Source organism: Panulirus ornatus, chromosome 14 (assembly GCF_036320965.1).
Source record: "Panulirus ornatus isolate Po-2019 chromosome 14, ASM3632096v1, whole genome shotgun sequence".
Lineage (NCBI taxonomy): Eukaryota > Metazoa > Arthropoda > Malacostraca > Decapoda > Palinuridae > Panulirus > Panulirus ornatus.
In genome coordinates this window covers 7,274,276-7,301,623 of record NC_092237.1, presented here as the reverse complement: position 1 = coordinate 7,301,623, position 27,348 = coordinate 7,274,276, and the positions used below count along the sequence as shown (strand labels likewise).

At 38.9% G+C, this 27,348-nt stretch overlaps 1 protein-coding gene across 1 annotated transcript; it reads left to right on the top strand.

The window, feature by feature from the left end:
• Window positions 1-421: 421 nt before the first annotated feature.
• Window positions 422-25,563, top strand: LOC139753247 (uncharacterized). The gene is made up of 7 exons (XM_071669494.1): window positions 422-534; window positions 3,807-3,945; window positions 8,270-8,693; window positions 16,486-16,862; window positions 18,621-18,741; window positions 19,824-19,928; window positions 24,604-25,563. Exons 2-7 carry the CDS (start codon window positions 3,929-3,931, stop codon window positions 24,709-24,711), a joined length of 1,152 nt encoding a protein of 383 aa, XP_071525595.1. The 5' UTR covers window positions 422-534; window positions 3,807-3,928; the 3' UTR covers window positions 24,712-25,563.
• The last annotated feature ends 1,785 nt before the right edge of the window (window positions 25,564-27,348 follow it).

The following is a 27,348-nucleotide window of genomic DNA, read 5'->3' as shown; positions in this document are numbered from 1 at the left end:
ACCACGCCTGATAGAAAAATCCTAAAAACATTCAAATTCAGAGTAAAAAGTAATAAAAGGCTGACCTATTTTAGTTCGTTAGACAAAGAAAAAAATAGAATTTTGTTGACCGGTGTTATAAACTGCCTAAGGAAGTACCGAGAAACATTAGGTTATTGATAGCAGACGAGCCATCGCGCCAGCAACTAGGACCCTCACATAAACCACCACAATCTCAGGACACCAAGGACGAAGAGATTGTGGATTGGGAATCAGCAATCAGTCGTACTTGTTATTAATAATCTGCCACGTCAAAGAGCAGAAATAATTCGAAGAGCAATTTTTTTTTTTTTCCGCTGTCGTCCTAGTAAGTTTAGCGCTTCTTGGGAGTGAGTCGAGCGCTATCAGAAATATTGAGTTGGCAACATTGTACGTACGAAGCAGACAGTATAAATACCAATGGCAGAGCGCGGCACATGACAGTAGAGTGTATAATTCAGTGCACTTGAGACATTCACTTGAGACAAAGATCTCTCTGTGTTACATTTCATTAAGGTTAGTTCTACATTAAATTTACAGACAGCAGTTTTATGTAGCCCGACGGAAAATATGAAATAATTGTCATCTTACATGGTTTTTTTTTTTTTTTATATAGTATGAGTATCAGTCGAATGTTGACTTTGGTGGCGCTCCGCCTTCATGCAGCAGATAGCTTTTGTGATGTTATCTTTTGGGAAAATATAATTCAACAGTCTCAGTAAAATGTAATTCCTGATTGAAGGACAGTTTGTTTGTTTTGCCCAACAGATTATTCATTCAAATATTAAAATGAAAAATCGAAACATGGTTTGAATGAAATTTTTCTTGAAATGTTTAGATCTTTGTTGCGAGGTGATTTCTTGCATGTACTGAAAATATGTATTATAAGTCGTTTTGGAAATGTATATACATAATTGATAAGATGCAACAGAATTAGACCGAGTATCTATACAGTTTCTGACATCCGGCGACTTTTGGTGTTTAAAAGTCGGAATCTTTAGTTTAGGCAATTGTATGACCTTTTTCTTCTTGACCATTTCACGTGCAAGTGATAACTTCCGTAGGAAATTAGGATACTTTTGTCTGAAAATCACTATTTTTTTTTCTTAAGTACATCAATAACGACGAACGAAATGGTTGGCATACCGGGTCATCAGTCTCTTGCGAGTTTTATTAAATCACATCAGACCTTAGGTTATGGGTCTGTGGTTAGGTTTGGTTTGCTGGAAATTCTTTTCAGATTCTCTTAAGTTTTAATCAATCTGCTGTTGAAATGGTAAGAATCGTGCAAATATATATATATATATATATATATATATATATATATATATATATATATATATATATATATATATTATATATATAATACGATGAATCATGATTTCAATCGATGGATTCCTTATATTGCTGTAATGTGTACAGTTGCTATACACTGTTCTTTCCAATCAGTTTTCCTTTGCTTCAAGAGTCCAACCCACGTTATAGGGAACTCTGCCTTCAAGGAGTAACATGGTCTCTTCAAAACCACATTATCAGTCCTGCAGAGAAGGAATAATTTGTTGGTACCACTTTCACCAAAATTCATTTTGCTAGAACACATGTAAAGTGACGAGATGCATTATATTTATGATAAACATTTTTTCATGTTTCAGTAAACATGAAAAGCAAAATTGAGAATAGAAAAAAAAAAAAGCACCATCCAACCCGGTATCACTGATGTCCTGTTAAACATACAGAAATTTCACAACTTCCATAACTCGCCTTCACGTTGTATTCTTTCCTCTGGCTGTAGCTCACTCCATCTCCCAATACAGTATTTGCTGTTAACCTACTGCATTCGTCTCATTTACTTGTACCTTAACCCTTGAGTAGGATTTTTGAGACTGCTAGGGTTTTTGTATGCCTTTGTTTTTACCTAAGAAAACAATAATAATTAGACCTGAAAAGTTTTTTCTTTTTCAGGACAAAATTATTTTGAATTTTTTTTCATGAACTGTAGCTTTATTTTAATGTATCTTTTGAATTACATCTGACAGATTTCGTAGAGGTTGCATAGTTTTAGTTCCATGAAATTGATAATACTTTTAAAAGTTAATTGTAAAAACTGCAATATCTTTTTTCATGAGCTTGAAATGTATGTGAATTTTGACTCGGTAAGTGTACAAACCTGTAGCTGTACTCGCCATATAAGCCATATTTGTCAGCCTCTAACCCACCTAGACTTCTCTCAGATGCCTTTCAGATTTGGACATTTTGAACACAGTTATGGTCTCTTTTGTGGACACCAGCCTTGAATTATTATAAACAAAAGTCTGCTTTATTAAGTTTCTTAAGAATGATGTCTTCATTGGAAGTAGAACACCATTATATTATTATGATTATTATGGTACTATTATGTTATTATTATTGTTGTAATTATTATTATTATCATTATTATTGTTGTGCAAATATTAATGTCATTGTAACTTGTTAGCCATTTTAATTTAAGATGCATTATTCACCGCCTCCCTGTTGTCTTTCAGCTCTCGCACACAACCGAAATCTATCAATCTATGGTAGAGCCATTCATATTATTATTAGTAGTAGAATTGGTAGTAATAGTATAATTGTCATTGTTGTTAGCCATTTTCAGTTAAGATGAATTATTTACATCCCTGTTGTCTTCCAGTCCTCCTTTCAGTTGATATTTATCCTTTTATGGTAGTCATCCATATTGTTATTATTACTAATTTACACTTGTAAACCATCTTTAGTTAAGAAGCATTATTTACATCCTCCCTCTTGTCTACCAGTCCTCATAGTTGATATTTATTCATTTATGTTAGAGCCATCCATATTGGTGTACTGCAGAAATATTATGTTTATGAAAGCTTTTATACTCACTCAAGCCTAGTACTGAATCCCCCTATAATATACACCAATTCCAACACCCATCAGAGTCGACTGTTACCTGCCCTAATGTAAACAGGATTTACAGAGAGTTAGGAAGCAGTGTCCTTAAATAGTATTTTTGCTGTAGTCAGACTAAACCTCATATGAACATGTGTACAAAAAAGAAATGATTATTGTTCAAATCACAATTTGTTTTTATCCTTTGTTGCAGTTAATTTTCCTGCTTCCTCTCTCTGTTTACACTTGTTGGGATGACAGATTGTCAAAGTGAACAAAGACCCAGACATAGGGATCATCAGGAAGATGTACAGAGAAACCGCCTCAAACTCGTTGTTTGCCCCTTGAACCTTCCCAACACTAGACTTCTCTAAACCCAACCCATTATTTATCAGAAAGCCAGTTCTCCCCTCAGATCTAGTGTTCCTCAAAAACTTTTGTTATGTCTCCTGAAAGCCAATTATTACTTCCCTCAAGTTCTAGTATTTACTTTATTGCCAGTCTGCTTATCCTTAACTAAAGAACTCCATCTTTCAGAATTCATCTCAAGATACTAGCACTTATTTGAGCATTAGCATTTATCTAAACCCCAGTGCTCATCACTTACCCCATTACAGTTCTTGTTCCTACCCAGAGCCTTGGTACATATTTCAAACCTGCATAATCCTACCCAGGGTAGCCAGTCATATTTGCTCTCAGACCTCTGAATTTAGTTGTACCTCAAGCATTAATCCTTAACCATGTTTGGTTTAGATTTGACAATAATTGATATACTTCATTCTTTATTCAGAATATTGTATCATTTCAGTGACATGAAACTTGGTTGAGATTTGACAATAATTGATATACCTCATTCTTTATTCAGAATATAACATTTCAGTGACATGTTTACTTCTCAGATATTGAAGTACTGAGAGCCATAGTGTTTGGTTCAGTTTTCCAAGTTTTACTCTGAAGAGAAAAGGGACTTCATCCACAATACAGAAAAGTGCCTGAATTACATCAAGAGCCACAGCTTAAAATGAGCAACAATAACATGTAAGCATTAGTGTTTTGTCTCTCACTTCTTTGTAAATGCTGAATGGATTTTATCAAGCAAGACATGAATGAAGTGAGTGCTTTATGGTAGTCTTGCCAATTTGGCTAAATCCTGAAGGTACATGTTACAGATATATATTCCATTGGGAGATGAAAGAGAGCAATTATGTAAGGTAATGCTTATATGTGAGACTTGGTTGAATACAGTTTATGCACAAACCTGTAAGAAATAACACCACTGATGTAATTTTTACAAATGACATAGCACCCAGCATTAACTATGAAGTTAGTTAGACAAACATCTAGGATCATAACATCATATGTGTCTACTAACATTAAGGTTGAAATTGATAAAGGCAAACAATGAAGTAATAGATACATAAGTATGTATTATAAGCAACTTCAATTTTTACAGAGAGAATAGAGTGAAAATGAAGCCTGTACTCCAATAGCTAATACAAAGTGGAATGAAGGTCTCAGCTGTATTGGTACAAAAACAAATACTATACAAAACTTTTTTTTTTTGCTGGTGCTTAATTCAGATGAGGTGCACCATGGACACACACACACACACACACACACACACACACACACACACACACACACACACACACACATTTATGGAGGTGTTGGTAATGAAATGTTTGAGGACAATACGAGGTGTGATGTGGTTAGATTAAGTAATGATAGGGTAAAAGATATTTGTGGTAATAAAAGTGTGATTGAGAGAACAGAAGAGGGTTTGTTGAAAGGGTTTAGACATATGAAGAGAATGAGTGAGTAAAGGTTAAAGAGAATATGTGTGTCAGAAGTGGAGGGAACAAGGAGAACTAGTTTACCAAATTGCAGATGGAAGGATGGAGTGAAAGAGATTTTGCATGATTAGGGCCTAATCATACAGGAAGGGGAAGGTGTGCACAGAATTGGATAAATTGGAATGGTGTGGTTTACTGGGGTCAAGATTTTGTCAGTGGACTGAACCACAGCATGTGAAACATATGAGGTAAACCATGGAAAGGTCTATGGGGCCTGGATGTGGATAGGGAGCTGTGGTTTCAGTACATTGCACATGACAACTCGTGTATGGATGCGAGTGGATGTGGCCTTTCTTTGTCTGTTTCCTGGCATTACCTGCTGAGGCAGGGGGCGGCAATTGGATGTAGGGGAGAAGAGAATGCATGTGTTATCTTTTCTATAACAGGGAATAGACAAAGGAAGGCCACATCCGATCAGATCTATACTCGAGTTGTCACGTGTAATGCAATGAAACCAATTCTTCCTATCCGTATCCAGGCCTCACAGACCTTTCCATGGTTTATCCTAGGTTTTTCACATACCCTGGTTCATTCCTTTGACAGCACATTAACCCCACTATTCCACATCATTCCAATTCACTCTATTACATGCACTCCTTTCACCCTCCTGTATGATCAGGACCCGATCACTCAGAATCCTTTTTCACTCCATCCTTCCGTCTGCAATTTTTTCTCCAAGTTCTCTTTGTTTTCTCCACTTCTGACACATATATTCTCTTTGATAACCTTTCCTCACTCATTCTCCACACATCCAAACCATTTCAATACACCCTCTTCTGCTCTATAAACCACACTTTTTTTGTTACCACACATGCCTTACCCTTTCATTACTTAATTAAACCAATTCACAATGCACATTGTTCTCAAACATGTTTCCATAGCCTCCGCCTTCCTCTGCACAATCCTATTTATAGCCTCTGCCTTGCAACCATATGATCATGTTTTTTTAAGTATTTTTCACACACATTCTTTGACGCAAACACTTGATCCACACATCCTCCACCATTTCTGAAACCACAGTGTCCCTCCCCAGTTTGATGCTCTGTACATGAGTACACCCTCTCAAACATTATCTTTCAAACATACCCATTTTTGCCCTCCTAGATAACATTCTCTCTTTCCATACATTCTTCAGCCCTCCTCTCTCAACCTATGACTAACTCCCACTTCCATTGTTCCATTTGCTGCCATGTCCACACCCAGATATCAAACTCTTCACTTCCCCAATTTTTCTCCATTCAGTCTTACCTCCCACCTAACTTGCCCCTCAACCCTGCTGAACGTAAAACCTTGCTTTTATTCACATTTGCTTTCAACTTTCTCTTTTCACACTCTTCCCAACTCTGTCCTCAGCTACTGCAGCTTCTCACTCTCATCAGCAAACAACAACAGACTCACGGCTCACGCCCTCTCATTACCCATAGACTGCATACTTGCCCCTCTCTCCATGACTCGTGCATGTACCTCCCTCACTGCCCCACCCTATAAACAAATTAAACAACCATGGTGACTTGGATAGGTCAACAGTATAGTAATCCCCAACTGCTGAGTTGTTATACATGAGCATAGGTGCTATAACATCCATAAAAAATGGTATCACATTCTCGTAACATACAATTATTAAACTCTACCTGTGAATACTAGCTAGGTGAGTTTTACTATATAAAATTGGAAGAAGAAACAAGAATTACTGGAGAGTTACTGAAAATAATTCAAGTTCAGAGTGAGATAGCCTGAATGGAAAGGTGCTGAAAATAGTTCAAGTTCAGAGTGGGATAACCTGTCAAGTTACAGTAATTCATGCCACACAGCATGATGATGACACTAATCTACCATAGGCATCTGGTGTCATGGGTTACTTCATGTGATATCAACTTGTTCCATTAATCATTGAATGTGAGTGTCCATAACGACTTAGATAGGCTGTGCCCATTTATAACTGGACTCTAGATAGGCAATGTCCATTCATCCATGTCTTGTTATTGAACAGCACTCTCCTCCTTTCACACACCCTGAACTCAGTCATCAACTAATGCAGTTTCTCACTTGATTATGACACCAGTGCTATGTCATCAGCAAACAAGAACTGATATCCCAAGCCCCTTCATCCCTTACAGCCTGCATACTCGTCCCTCTTTCCAAGGCTCTTGCATTTATGTCCCATAGGATATGTGGATCAGGTGTTTTCTCTAAAGAATTTGTTGAGAAATACTTGAGAGAAACGAAGAATATGTATGTGGCATTTATAGATGTAGAGAGACTGTAGTATAGAAGAGTTGATAGAGATGCCTTGTGGAAGGTCTTAAGAATATATGGTGTGGGAAGAAAGCTGCTTGTAGCAGTGAGTAGTTGTAATCAAGCATGGAAGAGAGGAGGGTGAAGGGTTCCAAATGAGAGTTGGTCTACTGTGGCAGGGGTGTGTGTGATGTCACCATGGTTGATTAATTTGTTTATGGATGGGGTGGTGAGTGAGATGAATGCAAGGGTCTTGAAGAAAGGGGCAAGTATGCAGTCTATAGGGGATGAGAGTCTGGGAAGTGAGGCAATTTTTATTTGCTGATGACACAGCACTGTTGGCAGATTCAAACGAGAAGCTGCAGAAGTTGGTGTCTGAGTTGGAAGGGTGTGTGAAAGGATGAGAGCGGTGTCTCATCAAAATACAGATACTGCCTATCTACAGTCCACAGCTAATAGGGGTTACTCTTATCTTTAATAAGTGGAATGAGTTGATGTTGAGGAATGTGTGGGAAGAGAGGTTTTTACCCTGGAGGGCAAAAATGGGTGTTATGAGGTATAGTACTCCCATGGATATGAGGCATAGGCTGTAGATAAGAGGATGTGTAGAGGAGGGTGGACTTGATGGAATTGAAACGCTTGAGGGCAATATGTGATGTGAGGTGGTTTGACTGAATAGATAATAAAAGGGTAAGAGAGAGGTGTGGTAATAAGAAGAGTGTGGTTGAGAGAGCTGGAGAGGGTATGACTGCTATGAGGTGTAGTAGTCCCATGGATATGAGGCATAGGCTGTAGATAAGAGGATGTGTAGAGGAGGGTGGACTTGATGGAAATGAAATGCTTGAGAGCAATATGTGGTGTGAGGTGGTTTGACTGAATAGATAATGTAAGGGTACGAGACTAAATAGATAATGAAAGGGTAAGAGAGAGGTGTGGTAATAATAAGAGTGTGGTTGAGAGAGCTGGAAAGGGTGTGATGACATGTTTGTATATATATAGAGATTGAGTGAGGAATGGTTAACAGAGGATATATGTGTCAGAAAACATGTGTAATGAAAGGGTTAATTGACTTTTTGCACACTTTTCAATGGTTAGCATTAACTTTTTACAGATTTAATTCAGGAATTTTTTCACATTGGACTTAAAGGACTAGATTAATTTATAATTAAGGGTCTGTCAAGATTTTTTCTAAATGCAATACATTGATACGGAAATACTTAATGAGTATTGTAAAGTATGTTTACGTCTAATCCCAACAATTTGTTCTTTTCTAGGGAACCTACGGCATTACTGTTAGATGATTTGCTAACTTATGACTTGACCATTATGTCTGATGGTTTTATGGGAGATGATGATCATCAGAGGCAAATAGTAGACCCAGGACAGAGGCCTGTTTTTGTGAAAACGGAGAATATAGTGGAATCAAAAGCTACAGAACAAGCTGTGAAGGAATTAAATATGGGGCATGCATATGGAATTAACCAACAAACAAAGGAGCCAACACTTCAAGATGCCGTTGAGTGTCTAGACGACACACTTATGATACACGGACAACAAAACATAGACGTGTTCGAGTCAATGTCATGCATAGATGAAATGAACAACTTTGGCCTGCGGCGGGTAATTCATTGCTTAACCAATGACAGCATAGAGATCGGGGCACTCCCCTCAAAGAAGAAGAAAAACCCTCCTTATAAGGTAAGAAGACGAGTTCTTTTCAACGTGCTGTCAATGGACTGAACCAGAGCATGTGAAGCGTCTGAGGTAAACCATGGAAAGGTCTGTGGGGCCCGGTTGTGGATAGGGAGCTTTGGTTTTGGTGCATTACACATGACAGCTAGAGACTGAGTGTCAACAAATATGGCCTTTTTTTTGTCTTTGTTCCTGGCTCTACATTGTTGAAGATAGGGGCAGCACTGCTGTTTCCTGTGGGGCAAGGTGGCAACAGGAATGAATAAAGGCAAGCAAGTATGAATATGTACATGTGTATATATGTATCTATCTATGTATGTGTATGTATATGTTGGTATGTATATGTTTGTATAAGGGGCGTTTATGTATATCTATCTATGTATGTGTATGTATATGTTGATATGTATATGTGTGTATAAGGGGCATTTATGTATATATATGTCTCTATGAGTGGATGGGCCATTCTTCGTCTGTTTCCTGGTGCTACCTTGCTGACGTGGGACTGAATGTGAATGAATGTGTTCTTTTTTGTCTTTTCTGGCGCTCCCTCACTGGATGCTATTTTATGTGTGGCAGGATGGCGACAGGAATGGATGAAGGGAGCAAGTATGAGGGTGGTTGGGCCATTCTTTGTCTGTTTCCTTGAGCTGCCTTGCCAACTCGCTGCTGCGGGGAAACTGCGGTTAGGTATGATAAATGAAAATAATTAGAATATATATATATATATATATATATATATATATATATATATATATATATATATATATATATATATAACAAGTAGTGGTGATGTGAGAAGGAGATGGAGTGAGTATTTTGAAGGTTTGTTGAATGTGTTTGATGATAGAGTGGCAGATATAGGGTGTCGTGGTCGAGGTGGTGTGCAAAGTGAGAGGGTTAGGGAAAATGATTTGGTAAACAGAGAAGAGGTAGTAAAAGCTTTGCGGAAGATGAAAGCCGGCAAGGCAGCAGGTTTGGATGGTATTGCAGTGGAATTTATTAAAAAAGGGGGTGACTGTATTGTTGACTGGTTGGTAAGGTTATTTAATGTATGTATGACTCATGGTGAGGTGCCTGAGGATTGGCGGAATGCGTGCATAGTGCCATTGTACAAAGGCAAAGGGGATAAGAGTGAGTGCTCAAATTACAGAGGTATAAGTTTGTTGAGTATTCCTGGCAAATTGTATGGGAGGGTATTGATTGAGAGGGTGAAGGCATGTACAGAGCATCAGATTGGGGAAGAGCAGTGTGGTTTCAGAAGTGGTAGAGGGTGTGTGGATCAGGTGTTTGCTTTGAAGAATGTTGTGAGAAATACTTAGAAAAGCAAATGGATTTGTATGTAGCATTTATGGATCTGGAGAAGGCATATGATAGAGTTGATAGAGATGCTCTGTGGAAGGTATTAAGAATATATGGTGTGGGAGGCAAGTTGTTAGAAGCAGTGAAAAGTTTTTATCGAGGATATAAGGCATGTGTACGTGTAGGAAGAGAGGAAAGTGATTGGTTCTCAGTGAATGTAGGTTTGCGGCAGGGGTGTGTGATGTCTCCATGTTTGTTTAATTTGTTTATGGATGGGGTTGTTAGGGAGGTGAATGCAAGAGTTTTGGAAAGAGGGGCAAGGATGAAGTCTGTTGTGGATGAGAGAGCTTGGGAAGTGAGTCAGTTGTTGTTCGCTGATGATACAGCGCTGGTGGCTGATTCATGTGAGAAACTGCAGAAGCTGGTGAGTGAGTTTGGTAAAGTGTGTGAAAAAAGAAAGTTAAGAGTAAATGTGAATAAGAGCAAGGTTATTAGGTACAGTAGGGTTGAGGGTCAAGTCAATTGGGAGGCGAGTTTGATTGGAGAAAAACTGGAGGAAGTGAAGTGTTTTAGATATCTGGGAGTGGATCTGGCAGCGGATGGAAACATGGAAGCGGAAGTGGATCATAGGGTGGGGGAGGGGGCGAAAATTCTGGGAGCCTTGAAGAATGTGTGGGTGTGGAAGTCGAGAACATTATCTCGGAAAGCAAAAATGGGTATGTTTGAAGGAATAGTGGTTCCAACAATGTTGTATGGTTGCGAGGCGTGGACTATGGATAGAGTTGTGCGCAGGAGGATGGATGTGCTGGAAATGAGATGTTTGAGGACACTGTGTGGTGTGAGGTGGTTTGATCGAGTAAGTAACGTAAGGGTAAGAGAGATGTGTGGAAATAAAAAGAGCGTGGTTGAGAGAGCAGAAGAGGGTGTTTTGAAATGGTTTGGTCACATGGAGAGAATGAATGAGGAAAGATTGACCAAGAGGATATATGTGTCGGAGGTGGAGGGAACGAGAAGAGGGAGACCAAATTGGAGGTGGAAAGATGGAGTTAAAAAGATTTTGTGTGATCGGGGCCTGAACATGCAGGAGGGTGAAAGGAGGGCAAGGAATAGAGTGAATTGGAGCGATGTAGTATACCGGGGTTGACGTGCTGTCAGTGGATTGAATCAAGGCATGTGAAGCGTCTGGGGTAAACCATGGAAAGCTGTGTAGGTATGTATATTTGCGTGTGTGGATGTATGTATATACATGTGTATGGGGGTGGGTTGGGCCATTTCTTTCGTCTGTTTCCTTGCGCTACCTCGCAAATGCGGGAGACAGCGACAAAGCAAAAAAAATATATATATATATATATATATATATATATATATATATATATATATATATATATATATATATATATATATATATATATATATATATATTCTTTTATTTTTAATACTTTGTTGCTGTCTCCTGCATTAGCAAGGTAGCACAAGGAAACAGATGAAAGAATGGCCCAACCCACCCTCATACACATGTATATACATGCATGTCTTCACACGCTCATATAAATACCTCTTCATTTCAATGTATACATACATATACATACACAGGCATATACATATATACACATGTACATAATTCGCACTTGCTGCCTTTATTCATTCCCGTCACCACCTCGCCACACATGAAATGACACCCCCCTCCCCCCATGCGCATGAGGTAGTGCTAGGAAAAGACAACAAAGGCCACATTCGTTCACGCTCGGTCTCTAGCTGTCATGTATAATGCACTGAAACCGCAGCTCCCTTTCCACATCCAGGTTCCACAAAACTTTCCATTGTTTACCCCAGACGCTTCAACTGCCCTGGTTCAATCCTTTGACAGCATGTCGACCCCGGTATACCACATCGTTCCAATTCACTCTATTCCTTGCATCCCTTTCACCCTCCTGCATGTTCAGGCTCCGATTACTCAAAATCTTTTTCACTCCATCCTTCCACCTCCTATTTGGTCTCCCACTTCTCTTCGTTCCCTCCACCTCTGACACATATATCCTCTTTGTCAATCTTTCCTCACTCATTCTCTCCATGTGACCAAACCAGTACACCCTCTTCTGCTCTCTCAACCACCCTCTTTTTATTACCATACCTTACTTTTTCATTACTTAATTAAACCACCTTACACCACATATTGTCCACAAACATCTCATTTCCAACACAAACACACCCTCCTCCGCACAACCTTTTATCTGTTGCCCATGCCTCACAGCCATATAACATTATTGGAACCAGTATTCCTTCAAACATACCTATCTTTGCTTTGCAAGATAATGTTCTCACCTTTCACACATTCTTCAACGCTCTCGGAACCTTCTCCCCTTCCCCTACCCTGTGACTCATATCCGCTTTCATGGTTCCATCCGCTGCCAAATCCGCTCCCAGATATCTAAAACACTTCACTTCCTCCAGTTTTTCCCCATTCAAACTTACCTCCCATGACTTGTCCCTCAAAAATACTGTACCTAATAACCTTGCTCTTATTCACATTTACTCTCGGCTTTCTTCTTTCACACACTTTACCAAACTCAGTCACCAATTTTTGCAGTTTCTCCCCCGAAACAGCCACCAGCACTGTATCATCAGCGAACAACAACTGACTCACTTCCCAAGCTCTCTCATCCACAACAGACTGCATACTCGCCCCTCTTTCCAAAACTCTTGCATTCACCTCCCTAACAACCCCATCCATAAACAAATTAAACAACCATGGAGACATCACACACCCCTTCCGCAAACCAACATTCACTGAGAACCAATCACTTTCCTCTCTTCCTACACGTACACATACCTTACATCCTCGATAAAAACTTTTCACTGCTTCTAACAACTTGCCTCCCACACCATATATTCTTAATACCTTCCACAGAGCATCTCTATCAACTCTATCATATGCCTTCTCCAGATCCATAAATGCTACATACAAATCCACTTGCTTTTCTAAGTATTTCTCACATACATTCTTCAAAGCAAACACCTGATCCACACATCCTCTACCACTTCTGAAACCACACTGCTCTTCCCCAATCTGATGCTCTGTACATGCCTTCACCCTCTCAATCAATACCCTCCCATATAATTTCCCAGGAATACTCAACAAACTTATACCTCTGTAATTTGAGCACTCACTCTTATCCCCTTTGCCTTTGTACAATGGCACTATGCAAGCATTCCGCCAATCCTCAGGCACTTTTCCATGAACCATACATACATTAGATAACCTTACCAACCAGTCAACAATACAGTCACCCCCTTTTTTAATAAATTCTGCTGCAATACCATCCAAACCCGCTGCCTTGACGGCTTTCATCTTCCGCAAAGCTTTTACTACCTCTTCTCTGTTTACCAAATCATTTTCCCTAACCCTCTCACTTTGCACACCACCTCGACCAAAACACCCTATATCTGCCACTCTATCATCAAACACATTCAACAAACCTTCAAAATACTCACTCCATCTTCTTCTCACATCACCACTACTTGTTATCACCTCCCCATTAGCCCCCTTCACTGAAGTTCCCATTTGCTCCCTTGTCTTATGCACTTTATTTACCTCCTTCCAAAACATCTTTTTATTCTCCCTAAAATTTAATGATACTCTCTCACCCCAACTCTCATTTGCCCTCTTTTTCACCTCTTGCACCTTTCTCTTGACCTCCTACCTCTTTCTTTTATACATCTCCCACTTATTTGCATTATTTCCCTGCAAAAATCGTCCAAATGCCTCTCTCATGTCTTTCACTAATAATCTTACTTCTTCATCCCACCACTCGCTACCCTTTCTAATCAACCCACCTCCCATTCTTCTCATGCCACAAGCATCTTTTGCGCTAGCCATCACGGCTTCCCTAAATACATCCCATTCCTCCCCCACTCCCCTTACCTCCTTTGTTTTCACCTTTTTCCATTCTGTACTCAGTCTTTCCTGGTACTTCCTCACACAAGTCTCCTTCCCAAGCTCACTTACTCTCACCACTCTTCACCCCAACATTCTCTCTTCTTTTCTGAAAACCCCCACAAATCTTCACCTTTGCCTCCACAAGATAATGATCAGACATCCCTCCACTTGCACCTATCAGCACATTAACATCCAAAAGTCTCTCTTTCACGCGCTTATCAATTAACACATAATCCAATAACGCTCTCCGGCCATCTCTCCCACTTACATACGTATACTTATGTATATCTCTTTTTCAACCAGGTATTCCCAATCACCAGTCCTTTTTCAGCACATAAATCTACAAGCTCTTCACCATTTCCATTTACAACACTGAACACTCCATGCATACCAATTATTCCCTCAACTGCCACATTACTCACCTTTGCATTCAAATCACCCATCACTATAACCCGGTCTTGTGCATCAAAACCACTAACACACTCATTCAGCTGCTCCCAAAACACTTGCCTCTCATGATCTTTCTTCTTATGCCAAGGTGCATGTGCACCAATAATTACCCATCTCTCTCCATCAACTTTCAGTTTTACCCATATCAATCTAGAGTTTACTTTCTTAGACTCTGTCACATACTCCCACCACTCCTGTTTCAGGAGTAGTGCTACTCCTTCTCTTGCTCTTGTCCTCTCAATAACCCCTGACTTTACTCCCAAGACATTCCCAAACCACTCTTCCCCTTTACCCTTAAGCTTCGTTTCACTCAGAGCCAAAACATCCAGGTTCCTTTCCTCAAACATACTACCTACCTCTCCTTTTTTCTCATCTTGGTTACATCCACACACATTTAGGCACCCCAATCTGAGCCTTCGAGGAGGATGAGCACTCCCCACGTGACTCCTTCTGTTTCCCCTTTTAGAAAGTTGAAATACAAGGAGGGGAGGGTTTCTAGCCCCCCTTTAGTCACCTTCTACGACACGTGAGGAATGCGTGGGAAGTATTCTTTCTCCCCTATCCCCAGGGATAATATGTATATACTATATATATATATATATATATATATATATATATATATATATATATTTCTTTTTTTTTTTCTTCTTTCAAACTATTCGCCATTTCCCGCGTTAGCAAGGTAGCGTTAAGAACAGAGGACTGGGCCTCTGAGGGAATATCCTCACCTGGCCCCCTTCTCTGTTCCTTCTTTTGGAAAATTAAAAAAAAAAGCGAGTGGAGGATTTCCAGCTTCCCCCCCCCCCCTTTAGTCGCCTTCTACGACACACAGGGAATATGTGGGAATTATGCAGTCTGTTGTGGATGAGAGAGCTTGGGAAGTGAGTCAGTTGTTGTTCGCTGATGATACAGCGCTGGTGGCTGATTCATGTGAGAAACTGCAGAAGCTGGTGACTGAGTTTGGTAAAGTGTGTGAAAGAAGAAAGTTAAGAGTAAATGTGAATAAGAGCAAGGTTATTAGGTACAGTAGGGTTGAGGGTCAAGTCAATTGGGAGGTAAGTTTGAATGGAGAAAAACTGGAGGAAGTAAAGTGTTTTAGATATCTGGGAGTGGATCTGGCAGCGGATGGAACAATGGAAGCGGAAGTGAATCATAGGGTGGGGGAGGGGGGTGAAAATCCTGGGAGCCTTGAAGAATGTGTGGAAGTCGAGAACATTATCTCGGAAAGCAAAAATGGGTATGTTTGAAGGAATAGTGGTTCCAACAATGTTGTATGGTTGCGAGGCGTGGACTATGGATAGAGTTGTGCGCAGGAGGATGGATGTGCTGGAAATGAGATGTTTGAGGACAGTGTGTGGTGTGAGGTGGTTTGATCGAGTAAGTAACGTAAGGGTAAGAGAGATGTGTGGAAATAAAAAGAGCATGGTTGAGAGAGCAGAAGAGGGTGTTTTGAAATGGTTTGGTCACATGGAGAGAATGAGTGAGGAAAGATTGACCAAGAGGATATATGTGTCGGAGGTGGAGGGAACGAGGAGAAGAGGGAGACCAAATTGGAGGTGGAAAGATGGAGTGAAAAAGATTTTGTGTGATTGGGGCCTGAACATGCAGGAGGGTGAAAGGAGGGCAAAGAATAGAGTGAATTGGAGCGATGTGGTATACCGGGGTTGACGTGCTGTCAGTGGATTGAATCAAGGCATGTGTATGGGGGTGGGTTGGGCCATTTCTTTCGTCTGTTTCCTTGTGCTACCTCGCAAACGCGGGAGACAGCGAGAAAGCAAAAAAAAAAAAATATATATATATTTTTCATACTATTCGCCATTTCCCGCATTAGCGAGGTAGCATTAAGAACAGAGGACTGGGCCTTTGAAGGAATATCCTCACCTGGCCCCCTTCTCTGTTCCTTCTTTTGGAAAATTAAGAAAAAAATGAGAGGGGAGGATTTCCAGCCCCCCCGCTCCCTTCCCCTTTATTCGCCTTCTACAACACGCAGGGAGTACGTGGAAAGTATTCTTTCTCCCCTATCCCCAGATATAAATATATAATCTAATAATGCCCGTTGACCATCTTGTGTATATCTCTCTCTTTTAGACCTCAATCTTTTTATCTTTTCAGGTGGATGGAAAAGATATTACCACATTAAACAAGACTCCAGTGTCATTTTTCTTGTGTGGGGTAAAATCAGAACACTCAGTTCATGTATCCATGAGATACATTGATGAAATCTGTAAGAACACGGCAGTAAATCCCTGTAAGAATCATCAAGATTGGAAAGAAAGGCCAGCGAATTTGCCCTTGGATTTCAACTTTCATTTGACCAGAGAGTGCAGTTATCAGAGGAAAGATAATCACCCTACAGCTGTAGTTAGATTTGATAAAGTAGATGCTAATGAAATGGTTGAATTTAACATTGTTTTCCTGTGCTTGAATTCTTGCCATAAAACAAATGGAAAATTAACTGAAGTTGTCATCACTGTTCTCGGTTCTGATGGGTAAGTCATATATCTTAATTTTGTATTAATAGTGCTACATTTACTGTTCATTTTATATTTCCAGTGAGTGTTGTTCAAAAAAGCCTTTTAAGTGTTGTGCATCTGAGATTGAAATATATCTTAACAATGTTTGCTTCAGCAAAAACCCTCAAATTTCTTGCATGTAATACATTTGTTGAACTCTTAATATTGCGAAGGTGCTGTTTCATGTGTGGCGGGGTGGCAATGGGAATGGATGAAGGCATCAAGTATGAATATGTACATGTGTATATATATATATATGTCTGTGCATGTTTATGTTAAATGTATAGGTATGTATATGTGCGTGTTGGCATTTATGTATATACATATGTATGTGGGTGGGTTGGGCCATTCTTTCGTCTGTTTCCTTGCACTACCTCGCTGATGCTGGAGACGGCGATTAAGTCTAATTATAAAAAGGAAAGGGTAGCAACACTGCAGCAGACAGAAAGGATAGGTTGCAGAGATTTTATGGCTGGAGGATTATTGAGACAAGATTTTTTTTATTTCACTTTTACTAATAGGGAAGTGGATGAAGATTCACCCCAGATGTATGGGAGTACTCTTTACTGTGACAAATAAAGCCCCTGGAAATAACTGCGTACAAGATAAATAATTATGGCGACTATATAGCACCCTCAGCTTTTAGGAAACAAACTTTGTCATGCTGATTATGTGAGTGTTTCCAGAATAGATTGGAGGATATGGTTATGCTCAACATGTTTATCTTATTACAGGGTTGGCTTGTAGTGTTTTGAAACTGTTCAGGGTGAAACAAATGACACTTAAGAAAAGTTACTGTGAGAAATCACATCTTAGCATTGTTGAATTTAACCAGGTTATTGTTCTCCTATTTAAAGTTGATGCGCCAGTCTGAATTGTATGTTTATTTACATATACATGTAGAGAGAGGTGTGGTAATGAGAAGAGTATGGCAGAGAGAGCCCACATTCACTCACACTCATTCTCTAGCTGTCTTATTTTTTACTTTGACAGAATAGGCAAGGAAACACTTATGACAAATATTATACGTGATTTGTCATGTCAGTTGCTCCAGGTGCATATGATCCACCTCAGTTTAAAGTGTTAATATGTAGGTTTTTCCATACTGGATGTAAGTTTAGGATGTGTATGTGAGAAAATTTGTATTGTATTTGCATTGGTTGCGGAAAAGAAAATAGTAAAAGTTGATGTTAATGGTTGGGGTTCAAATCTACAAGTTTTATCTGAAAAACAGTGGGAGGATATGTAAATTTCACTAGAGTCAGATTTTGCTGTGATACCATTGTCTGGGTATTGGATGCTTTTGGTTTTAGCATGTGAAGTGGGTTAGTAGCACCTAATTGGGTGAGCCTAAAGAAGTTGATGTTTGAGTGATATTAGTCATTTCTCAAGAATCTTGATGAGTAAAAACTTAATATTCTTATTCACTGACTTAAAATTTCTTATAAATTTCTTATTCACTGACTTAAAATTTTATATATTAGACACAGTGAGACCCACCCAGTCATGATAGCCCTTTGAAACAGTGCTGATTTTGTGATTGAGCATGATTTAAATTTATTTCTTTTCATGAGGGAGTTTAAAGAGCATTATAAATGAACTGCAAGGATGTTTCTTCCTCTACTCAGTTTCATTAATGTGCCATTAAACTAAGGTATAACTTAAGTGTGTTATATTTGTAACATTTTGAATATGATTTTTTTAAAAATCTGTTTTTATCTGCTCATTTTACAGAACAGTGGTACTAATGGAAGAACGTTTTTCAATGCGCATTTGTAGAAATGTTAAACGGGATCATAAACAGAAATGTGAGGGTATCTTGAAACGCAAGTGTTATAGAGAAGATACTGAAGAGGTAAATATAACACTTTCAGTTGTTTATTCCTTGCTCAAGTTTCAGTCTTTTGTGCTGGCCTGAGGTTTATTGATTTGTAATTTTCATCAAGTGAAGTAAGATATATAATGATGGGCTTGCTGTCAACCTTTGATCTAGTCCCATAGTTCCTTTTCTCAGTGGGAGCATGCTTTACTAATCTGATTTTCATTCATATTTGATCACCATATCTTGCATTAGCAAGTTAGCTCAAGGAATAGTTGGTGAAAGAGTGCATTTGATTACATCCTTGCTCTAATTGTCAGATGCAGTGCACCAAAGCCAGAGCCCCTTATATACAACTGGGCCCCACAGACTTTTCTATGATTTCTCTAACTGCTTCACATGCCCTGGTTTAGCCCATTGAAAGTTTGTTCTTCTACCTCATTCCTCCCCTTTCATGCCTTTCACCCTCCTGCATGTCCAGGCCTGGATTACTCAAAATCTTTTTATTTCCATTCTTTCTTCACCAATTTATCTCCCTTTTCTCCTTGTTCCCTTCACTTCTGACACATCCTCTTTATCAACCTCTCCTTGATTTTTTTATCATCCCTTTTCCCAGTGTTGGAGTATCCTTATCTTACAGCTTTAAAGTAATTTGTATATTAGTACAGAATGTATTATATAATGTTATATTTTATCTTCATCTGGTTGTTTATTTGGCCATAACTTCACAAACTTGTTCTATTATGTCAGACACAAGTGAATTTATCTAAACTTCTTACCTGTGCTCGCATAGTTCTTTAACATATTATGTAATTGATTAAGATTGTCACAAGGAAAACAATCTTCATATCACAGTTTTGTTTCCTTCCGTGAATTGTATTCCTTGACTTTTATGTCTTTCCACAAACAATGATACTTTATTGAAATTTTTATGCAGCAGGGGTGAGAAAGCACTATTTAACATAAACATACCCCCACATTGAGACATGTGCTTAAATTACTGAAAGTGGCAAACTTCACAAACTTGTAGAATGTAGAAATTTTTGCCTTAATTATTAGGTATTTTTATCCATTGCAAATGAGTTTAAGGATTTAACTTGATTCTTTATATATGACAGGTACCTAAGAAAGGCCAAAGGGTTATGGATGAAATTTCCCAAGACCTACTTCTTCCTCTTGAAGCCACTTCAGGGAACAGTGAAGAAAAACCAATAAGTTATGCTGTGAGTAGCACTCTGAATTTAACTTAATTTATACCTTTGATACATTTAAATGAAGATTCTCAGACCATTAAAGAATGCGTAAAAGAGAGATCACTATCCCATAGGGAAAAATTGGGTGTGATTGAGGATGTAGCAGTTCTGATGGTGTTGTATGAATGCTAGGCATGGGAGTGTATGGAAGAGGGTGAACGTGTTGGAAATGAAATTTTCAGGAAAGTATGTGGCTTGAGGAGGGTTAATTAAGTAATGAATGAGTAAGAGATGCATGAGCACTGGAGTGTGGTTCAGAACTGAAGAGGGTGTGCTGAAATGATTTGGACTTGGAGAAAATGATCGAGGAGAGGTTGACAAAGAGGTTATATGTCAGGAGTGGAGGGGATAAGAAGGGGATGACCAAATTGGAAATGGAATGATAAGATTTTGAGTGCTTGAGGCATGAACATGTTGGAGGATAAATGGTGTTCAAGGAAATGAGTGAATTGGATCTTTGTGGTATACAGTGGTCGAAATACTGTTAATGTACTGAACCAGAACATATGAAACAGTAAAGGGAAACCTTAGAAAGTTCTGTAGTGCCTGGTTGTGGATAGGGGGCTGTGATTTTGGTTCATTACACATGGTAACTAAATAATGGATGTGAGCAAACAAGGCCTTTCTGTTCCCGACATTACCTTGCTAATGCAGGAAATAGTGAATGAGTGTGAAAGGACATTTAAGCATCTGTTGATGTTTCACTTGAGGTAATTGCTTTATGTGTAACTGGTAAGATGAAAAAACTTGTTATCTCAGGTATTTTGTCTGTTGATAAAAAAGTTTTGGGATAATAAGAAACTGTGCTGGAAGGAGGTGAAAATAGAAAGAGGTGGATGTAAGAGTGATGTTGTGAGAAGTTAGGAAGGTGAGCTGCTGAATCAAATGGAGGAAGTGCAGAGATGGAAAGAGTATTTTGAAGAACTAATGAATGTGGGGGAAAGGGGAGGCAGCAGTTGTTGCATGTATGGGTATGGAGGATGGAAGGAAGAGGATACAAGCTCAAGGGCTTATAGCAAAAAGGGGGGGGTAAGAAGGGCAATAATGAGGCTGAAGGTAGGAAAGGCTCCTGGAGTAGATGGGATTATGGCTAAAATGATGAAGTATCGAGGAGAAAGTGTGAGAGTTGATGCATCTTATATGTAATTTAGCATGGAAACAAGGATTTGCCTGAGGATTGGGTGAAAGCTATTATTGTTCCTTTATTCAAAAGAATAGGTGGAAAGGATGTCTGTAGTAGTTAAAGGGGAATAAGTCTGTTAAGTATACCAGGAATAGTGTATTTACGAATATTAATTGACAGAGTAATGGAAGTGACTGAATGCAGAATAAGCAAAGAGCAAGGGGTTTTAGGAAAGGTAGGGGATGTATGGATCAGACTTTTGTAGTAAAGATGGCTGTGGAAAAGTATTTAGCAAAAGGTAAGAAGTTGTATGCAGCTTTTATGGATCTGGAGAAAGTGTATGACAGAGTCAAAGGCTTTGTGAGATTTGTTAAGTATATGTGTTATTGGGGACAACTGTTGGATGGTGTGAAAGCCTTCTGTAGAGGTGCAGATGCATGTGTAAGAATGGATGGAGAGCTGAGCTAGAGTTCTGGGATACATGTAGGTGTGAGACAGGGTTTTTTATGTCACCATGGCTTTTTAATGTATGTATGGATGGAGTGATAAGAGAGATGAAAGTAAAACTAAAGAAAAAGGGTGCAGATGGAGTGTGGCGGCAAGATATGGTGGCTAGTGGCAAACCTGTTTGCAGATGATACTGTGTTTATTTGCTGAGAGTGAAGAGGAGTTGCAGAAGGTTGTAAGTTTTTTATATGATGTGTTTAAACTTAGGCAATTGAAGGTAAATGCAAATAAAAGTAAAGTAATGGTGTTTGAAAGGAAGCAGAGGGAAAGATAGATTTTGTAAAACCATATAGTGCTGTCGATATTGGGGGGGGGGACTGGAAGTGAGAGAATTTAAGTATCTAGGAGCTGTCTTAGGTAATTGTAGTGATATCTGAGGGATTTATAAGAAAGTCATGTGCTAGACATGAGGCGTGATAAACATTGGTAGTCTTACATTTAAATATGTGGATTGAGGCAATAGGGAATGGACATTGACTGGTAAAAGTCCAGTTTAGCCATTGGATTAGAAGCTCTCAAGCTTTTGGTTTTAGTATGCAGTTAGGAGTAGTCTTTAGGAACATTAGATAGGAGCCTCTGCAAACACAGCTCTAGACTTGCCCTCTGCCAGTGGCCTGTCAAGGGTGAGGCACTAAAGGCTAAGAAGAGGCATTGGTGTTCTTTACTTGATAGACACTGTTGCCATGGCCACTCCTTTGAGGGAGTTCTAATTGGAACAGGCATCATATATATTGATAGAAAGATAACATGTGATGTGTGAGGAACTATAAAAGCTTCTAATGCATAATAGCCTGCTATACATTAACCCCTATTTCCCAAAGGTGGATGTTTGTTAGCTGAATGAACAACACTAGATATGAATTTACATCTTGAGTTGCATATTCATTTCAAGGCTTCATGTTGAGCCATAGTGTTTGTCAAGGGGACAGTGCATGATAATTTCTCCCACAGACAATCACCCTTCAGCCATGCCAGTGACATGAGTTTTATTTATTATTTATTTTATTATACTTTGTCGCTGTCTCCCGCGTTTGCGAGGTAGCGCAAGGAAACAGACGAAAGAAATAGCCCAACCCACCCCCATACACATGTATATACATAGGTCCACACACGCAAATATACATACCTACACAGCTTTCCATGGATTACCCCAGACGCTTCACATGCCTTGATTCAATCCACTGACAGCACGTCAACCCCGGTATACCACATCGCTCCAATTCACTCTATTCCTTGCCCTCCTTTCACCCTCCTGCATGTTCAGGCCCCAATCACACAAAATCTTTTTCACTCCATCTTTCCACCTCCAATTTGGTCTCCCTCTTCTCCTCGTTCCCTCCACCTCCGACACATATATCCTCTTGGTCAATCTTTCCTCACTCATTCTCTCCATGTGCCCAAACCACTTCAAAACACCCTCTTCTGCTCTCTCAACCACGCTCTTTTTATTTCCACACATCTCTCTTACCCTCACGTTACTCACTCGATCAAACCACCTCACACCACACATTGTCCTCAAACATCTCATTTCCAGCACATCCATCCTCCTGCGCACAACTCTATCCATAGCCCACGCCTCGCAACCATACAACATTGTTGGAACCACTATTCCTTCAAACATACCCATTTTTGCTTTCCGAGATAATGTTCTCGACTTCCACACATTCTTCAAGGTCCCCAGAATTTTATCTGATGAAAATTAAACGGCTAGTTAGATGTAAAGGACTAGGCAGATAATGCGCATGTATTCCTTAGCATCAGTGGTCTGTTTTTGGATTGTATAAAGAGTGATATGATGACACTAGTTCTTCCATTTGTGAAAGTTGACCAAGATGAGGTAGGAAGTGTGTCTAGCAGAAATAGTGGGATTGTTGCCAGTGCCTGCCATACCTTGAGAATGCTGCATCTGACTGGTGTGGCTGGTAATTTAAAAAACCTGTATAGTTTTATGAAAAAATATCAAAGAATGACAATGAATACAAGGAAAGAACTTTTACATAAGATAAAACGGGATAACATAATCAGTAATCTGTAAAAATAAAGTTTTAAGAATATGTAGTGAAGAAAGCATAAAAAAAAGGAATTGTGGATAAGTCTTAAGAATGATGGATGTAGGATGTATGGCAAATGGTGTAAAAAGTGATATGATGACACTAGTTCTTCCATTTCTGAAAGTTGACCAAGATGAGGTAGGAAGTGTGTCTAGAAGAAATAGTGAGAGTGTTGTCAGTGCCTGCCATACCTTGAGAATGCTGCATCTGACTGGTGCGGCTGGTAATTTAAAAAACCTGTATAGTTTTATGAAAAAATATCAAAGAATGACATTGAATACAAGAAGGAAAGAACTTTTACATAAGATAAAACAGGATAACATAATCAGTAATCTGTAAAAATAGTTGTAAGAATATGTAGTGAAGAAAGCATAAAAAGAAAGGAATTGTAGATAAGTCTTAAGAATGATGGATGTAGGATGTATGGCAAATGGTGTTGATAAGAAAACAAACTGTAGTATAGTCGATGGTATAAGGAGTAGAAATATGGCCACATAAAAGCTGGATAGGTACTGAGAGTTGAAGTGGTCTAGGGAAAATTCTGAAGCCAGAGGAATGATTTGGATTAAACATGAAGCAATTTGTGTATAGTGATGGTGTAAGTGTGAGCACTTGGCATAGGGTATAATATGGGTGACATGAGAGGCTTTATGTGAGTAACACAGCACATGGGATCGAGTGTGGTTTTAAATACTGTGCATAAGGTACTTCAAACTGAATAGCAAGTACTGAGTGGTAGTCCACATACTGCATACTGGGCAGCAGTTTTCAGGCACTGGTTGGCAGATTTTTCACATTCTTGGTAGCTTGGTGATTTATAAAAAATATTTTTTATCTCTGGCACACTTCATTGGTGTTCATTGTATTTACTGTTTTAATGTCTTCAACTTTACAAACCTTATGAAAGTCTTGTTCTTCTCATCAACTTCCATTTCCTTAATCTGATGTGTGTATTTGCTCTCAGTTTCAGATGAAGTCCAAGAATCATGAGGACTTAATCTTGATGCTCATTAAAGAAATGGGTGGAAGTTACTACCCTATACATACACCATTCAAAGATGCACATCTCTGATCACCATGAAAAGTATGAATATGCCCGTGCGTGAGGGTCGTAATGTTTATATTGCAGTGAATGGAATACTTATTTCACTGTAAATCACACTTAACATTCCTTGCTTTAGTAGATTTTTTGGACCAGAATTAATATTAATATGGTCACCACTAACTGACTGGCTTTGATATACCTTTTTGCATATTCACTTTCTTTGCTTATTAAGTTTCAGGTTAAGGTACCAGTATCACTGTTCCCTTCAATTTTTTCTCAAATGGAGACACTTGATTGAGATAATGTATTAGCAAACCAGTATTTTGTGAAAGTTCATAAAGATAAAAAATTAGCACTGCACTGAAAGATAAATCATCTAATGTGTATTAACTTTGTTATATAATTTTTTTCAAAATATATATTGGTAAATTTTAGAAAATACAAGACAAGTACAAAAGTTATTACACAAAAAAAAAAATATTTTTACCTAAATATTTGGTAATACACGTCTCTATTTTTGTGTTGTTAATGTGTATGTAATAATGCTAGATGGAGTAGTAAATAGATGTGAAATTGACCAGGTAAAAAGCTGTGATTGTCCAAGTATATTCGTCAATGTAGAAGACTAAATCTTCTTTCAAAGTAGTAGTAGTATAAGAAGAGGTGGAAGTTGGAAGTAGTATCATATGAGATGGGTTTCCATCAATCTCGCCCTTTTCTAGCCATTTGAAAATGTCTGTTTTTTATGTTATACTGTCATCATACATAATGTTTTAAAAGAGTACATCATTAACCAGTTTATGTACTCTTCTGTTGCATGTCTTAATGTAAAGCTGATTAAATATATATAAATGCTTTAATAAAATGAACTACCTTAAACCTGTTGAAAGACAACGTTGGTTTTCTGAGGATTTTGTTAGTTGGCAGCCACCAACCAAGGAAGTATGTTGCTACCCACTTAGGTATTGGGAAGGTAAGTTACGGCTGTGTAGTGCACCAGCACTTCAGTGGTTGTCAAGTTGCTTTCCTTTGACCCAGGTAGCTGTCTTTTTTTTTTTTTTCTGCTTCACCCACATGTGGACTGCTGGTATAGTCTCTCCTTGTCACACACAGCACTTGACTACACAACTTATGCAACTCATATTTTGTAACTAGATTTTCCTGTGGTGAGCACTTTGTGCTACCCCCTGCCTTTTGGCAAAAAGTTAGGCATAAAAGATAGAAATAGCGGGTAGGATCATTTGGTGGTAGAATTAGTAAGTAAGAACATTAGGTAGGAGAATTAGGTAAAAGAGTAGGTAGTGGTTGGTAGGCAGCCACCAACCAGGGAGGTATATTATCGATACTTCTCCTCTGGATGTTTGGGAGGGTTTATGACAGCTGCTTTGTAAGCCAGAACTTCAATGGTTGTCAAGTTGCACTCCTTTGACAAAGATATTGTCTTTTCTTTTTGCTCTCAAAACATTTGCATCCAAAAGTCTCTCTTTTACATATCTATCAGTTAATATGTAATCTAATTATAAATAACCTTTGTACCCTTTGCCTTTACAGAAAGGCACTATATATGCATTCCACCAGTCCTCAAGCACCTCACCATGTTCCATACAAACACTGAACATCCTGACCAACCAATACCAATAACAGTCACCCCCTTTCTTAATAAATTCAAAAGCAATACCATCTACTCCAAGTGCCATGCCGCATTTCATCTTAAGCAAGGCTTTCACTTCCTCTTATTTCTCCACCAAACCACTCTCCATGACTATTTCACTTCATATATCACCCTGACCAAAACACCCTACTTCTGTCAGTCTATCATCAAACAAATTTAACAATCCTTCAAAATACTCCATCTCCTCCTCACTTTATCACTTCCTGTTATCACTTCCCCTTTTACCTCTTTCACTGATGTTTCCATTTATTTTCTTGTATCTTACACATTTACCTCCTTTCAAGACATATTTTTATTGTCCTCTTGACCTGCTGCTGCTTTCTCTTATAAATCTTCTAATCGTTTGCACTCCCTCCCTGTAAATATTGCCCAAATGCCTCTCTTTTCTCCTTCACAAGCAGCTTTACTTCTTCATCCCACCTCTCGCTATCCTTTTTAATTTGCTGACCTCCCACCTTTTGCATGCCACATGCCATCACTACTTCCTGAAATACCTCCCATTCCTCACCCACTGCCCTCACTTCATTTACTCGCACCTTTTGCCATTCTACAATTAATCTCTTTTCTAAGCTTACCTACTCTTACCACTCACTCCTCCCCAACATTGTTTCCTCTTTTTCGAAAACCTCCTCAAATCTTCACCGTTGCTTCCACAAGATAGTGATCAGACATCCCACCAGCTGCTTCTCTCAGCACATTTACGACCAAAAGTCTCTCTTTTACATGCCTATCAAATAATATGTAGTCTAACAATGCTCGTTCACCATCTCTCATACTCTCATATGTATGCCTTTGTATATCCCTCTATTTAAACCAGCTATTCCCAATCACCACTCGTTATGAAGGACACAACGCCACTAAGCTCTTCACCATTTCCATTCATAACACTGAATACCCCATATGCTCCACTTATATCCTCAATTGCCACACTACTTATTTTTGTATTTAAACCACCCATCACTAATACCCAGTCTTGTACAACAAAACTGCTG

What these genes read in the sequence shown, in the direction of transcription:
- LOC139753247 (XM_071669494.1), top strand. An exon ending in ATAGAGAAGATACTGAAGAG is followed by an intron (nt 18,742 to 19,823) that starts GTAAATATAACA and finishes TATATATGACAG; the next exon opens with GTACCTAAGAAAGGCCAAAG. An exon ending in AAAAACCAATAAGTTATGCT is followed by an intron (nt 19,929 to 24,603) that starts GTGAGTAGCACT and finishes ATTTGCTCTCAG; the next exon opens with TTTCAGATGAAGTCCAAGAA.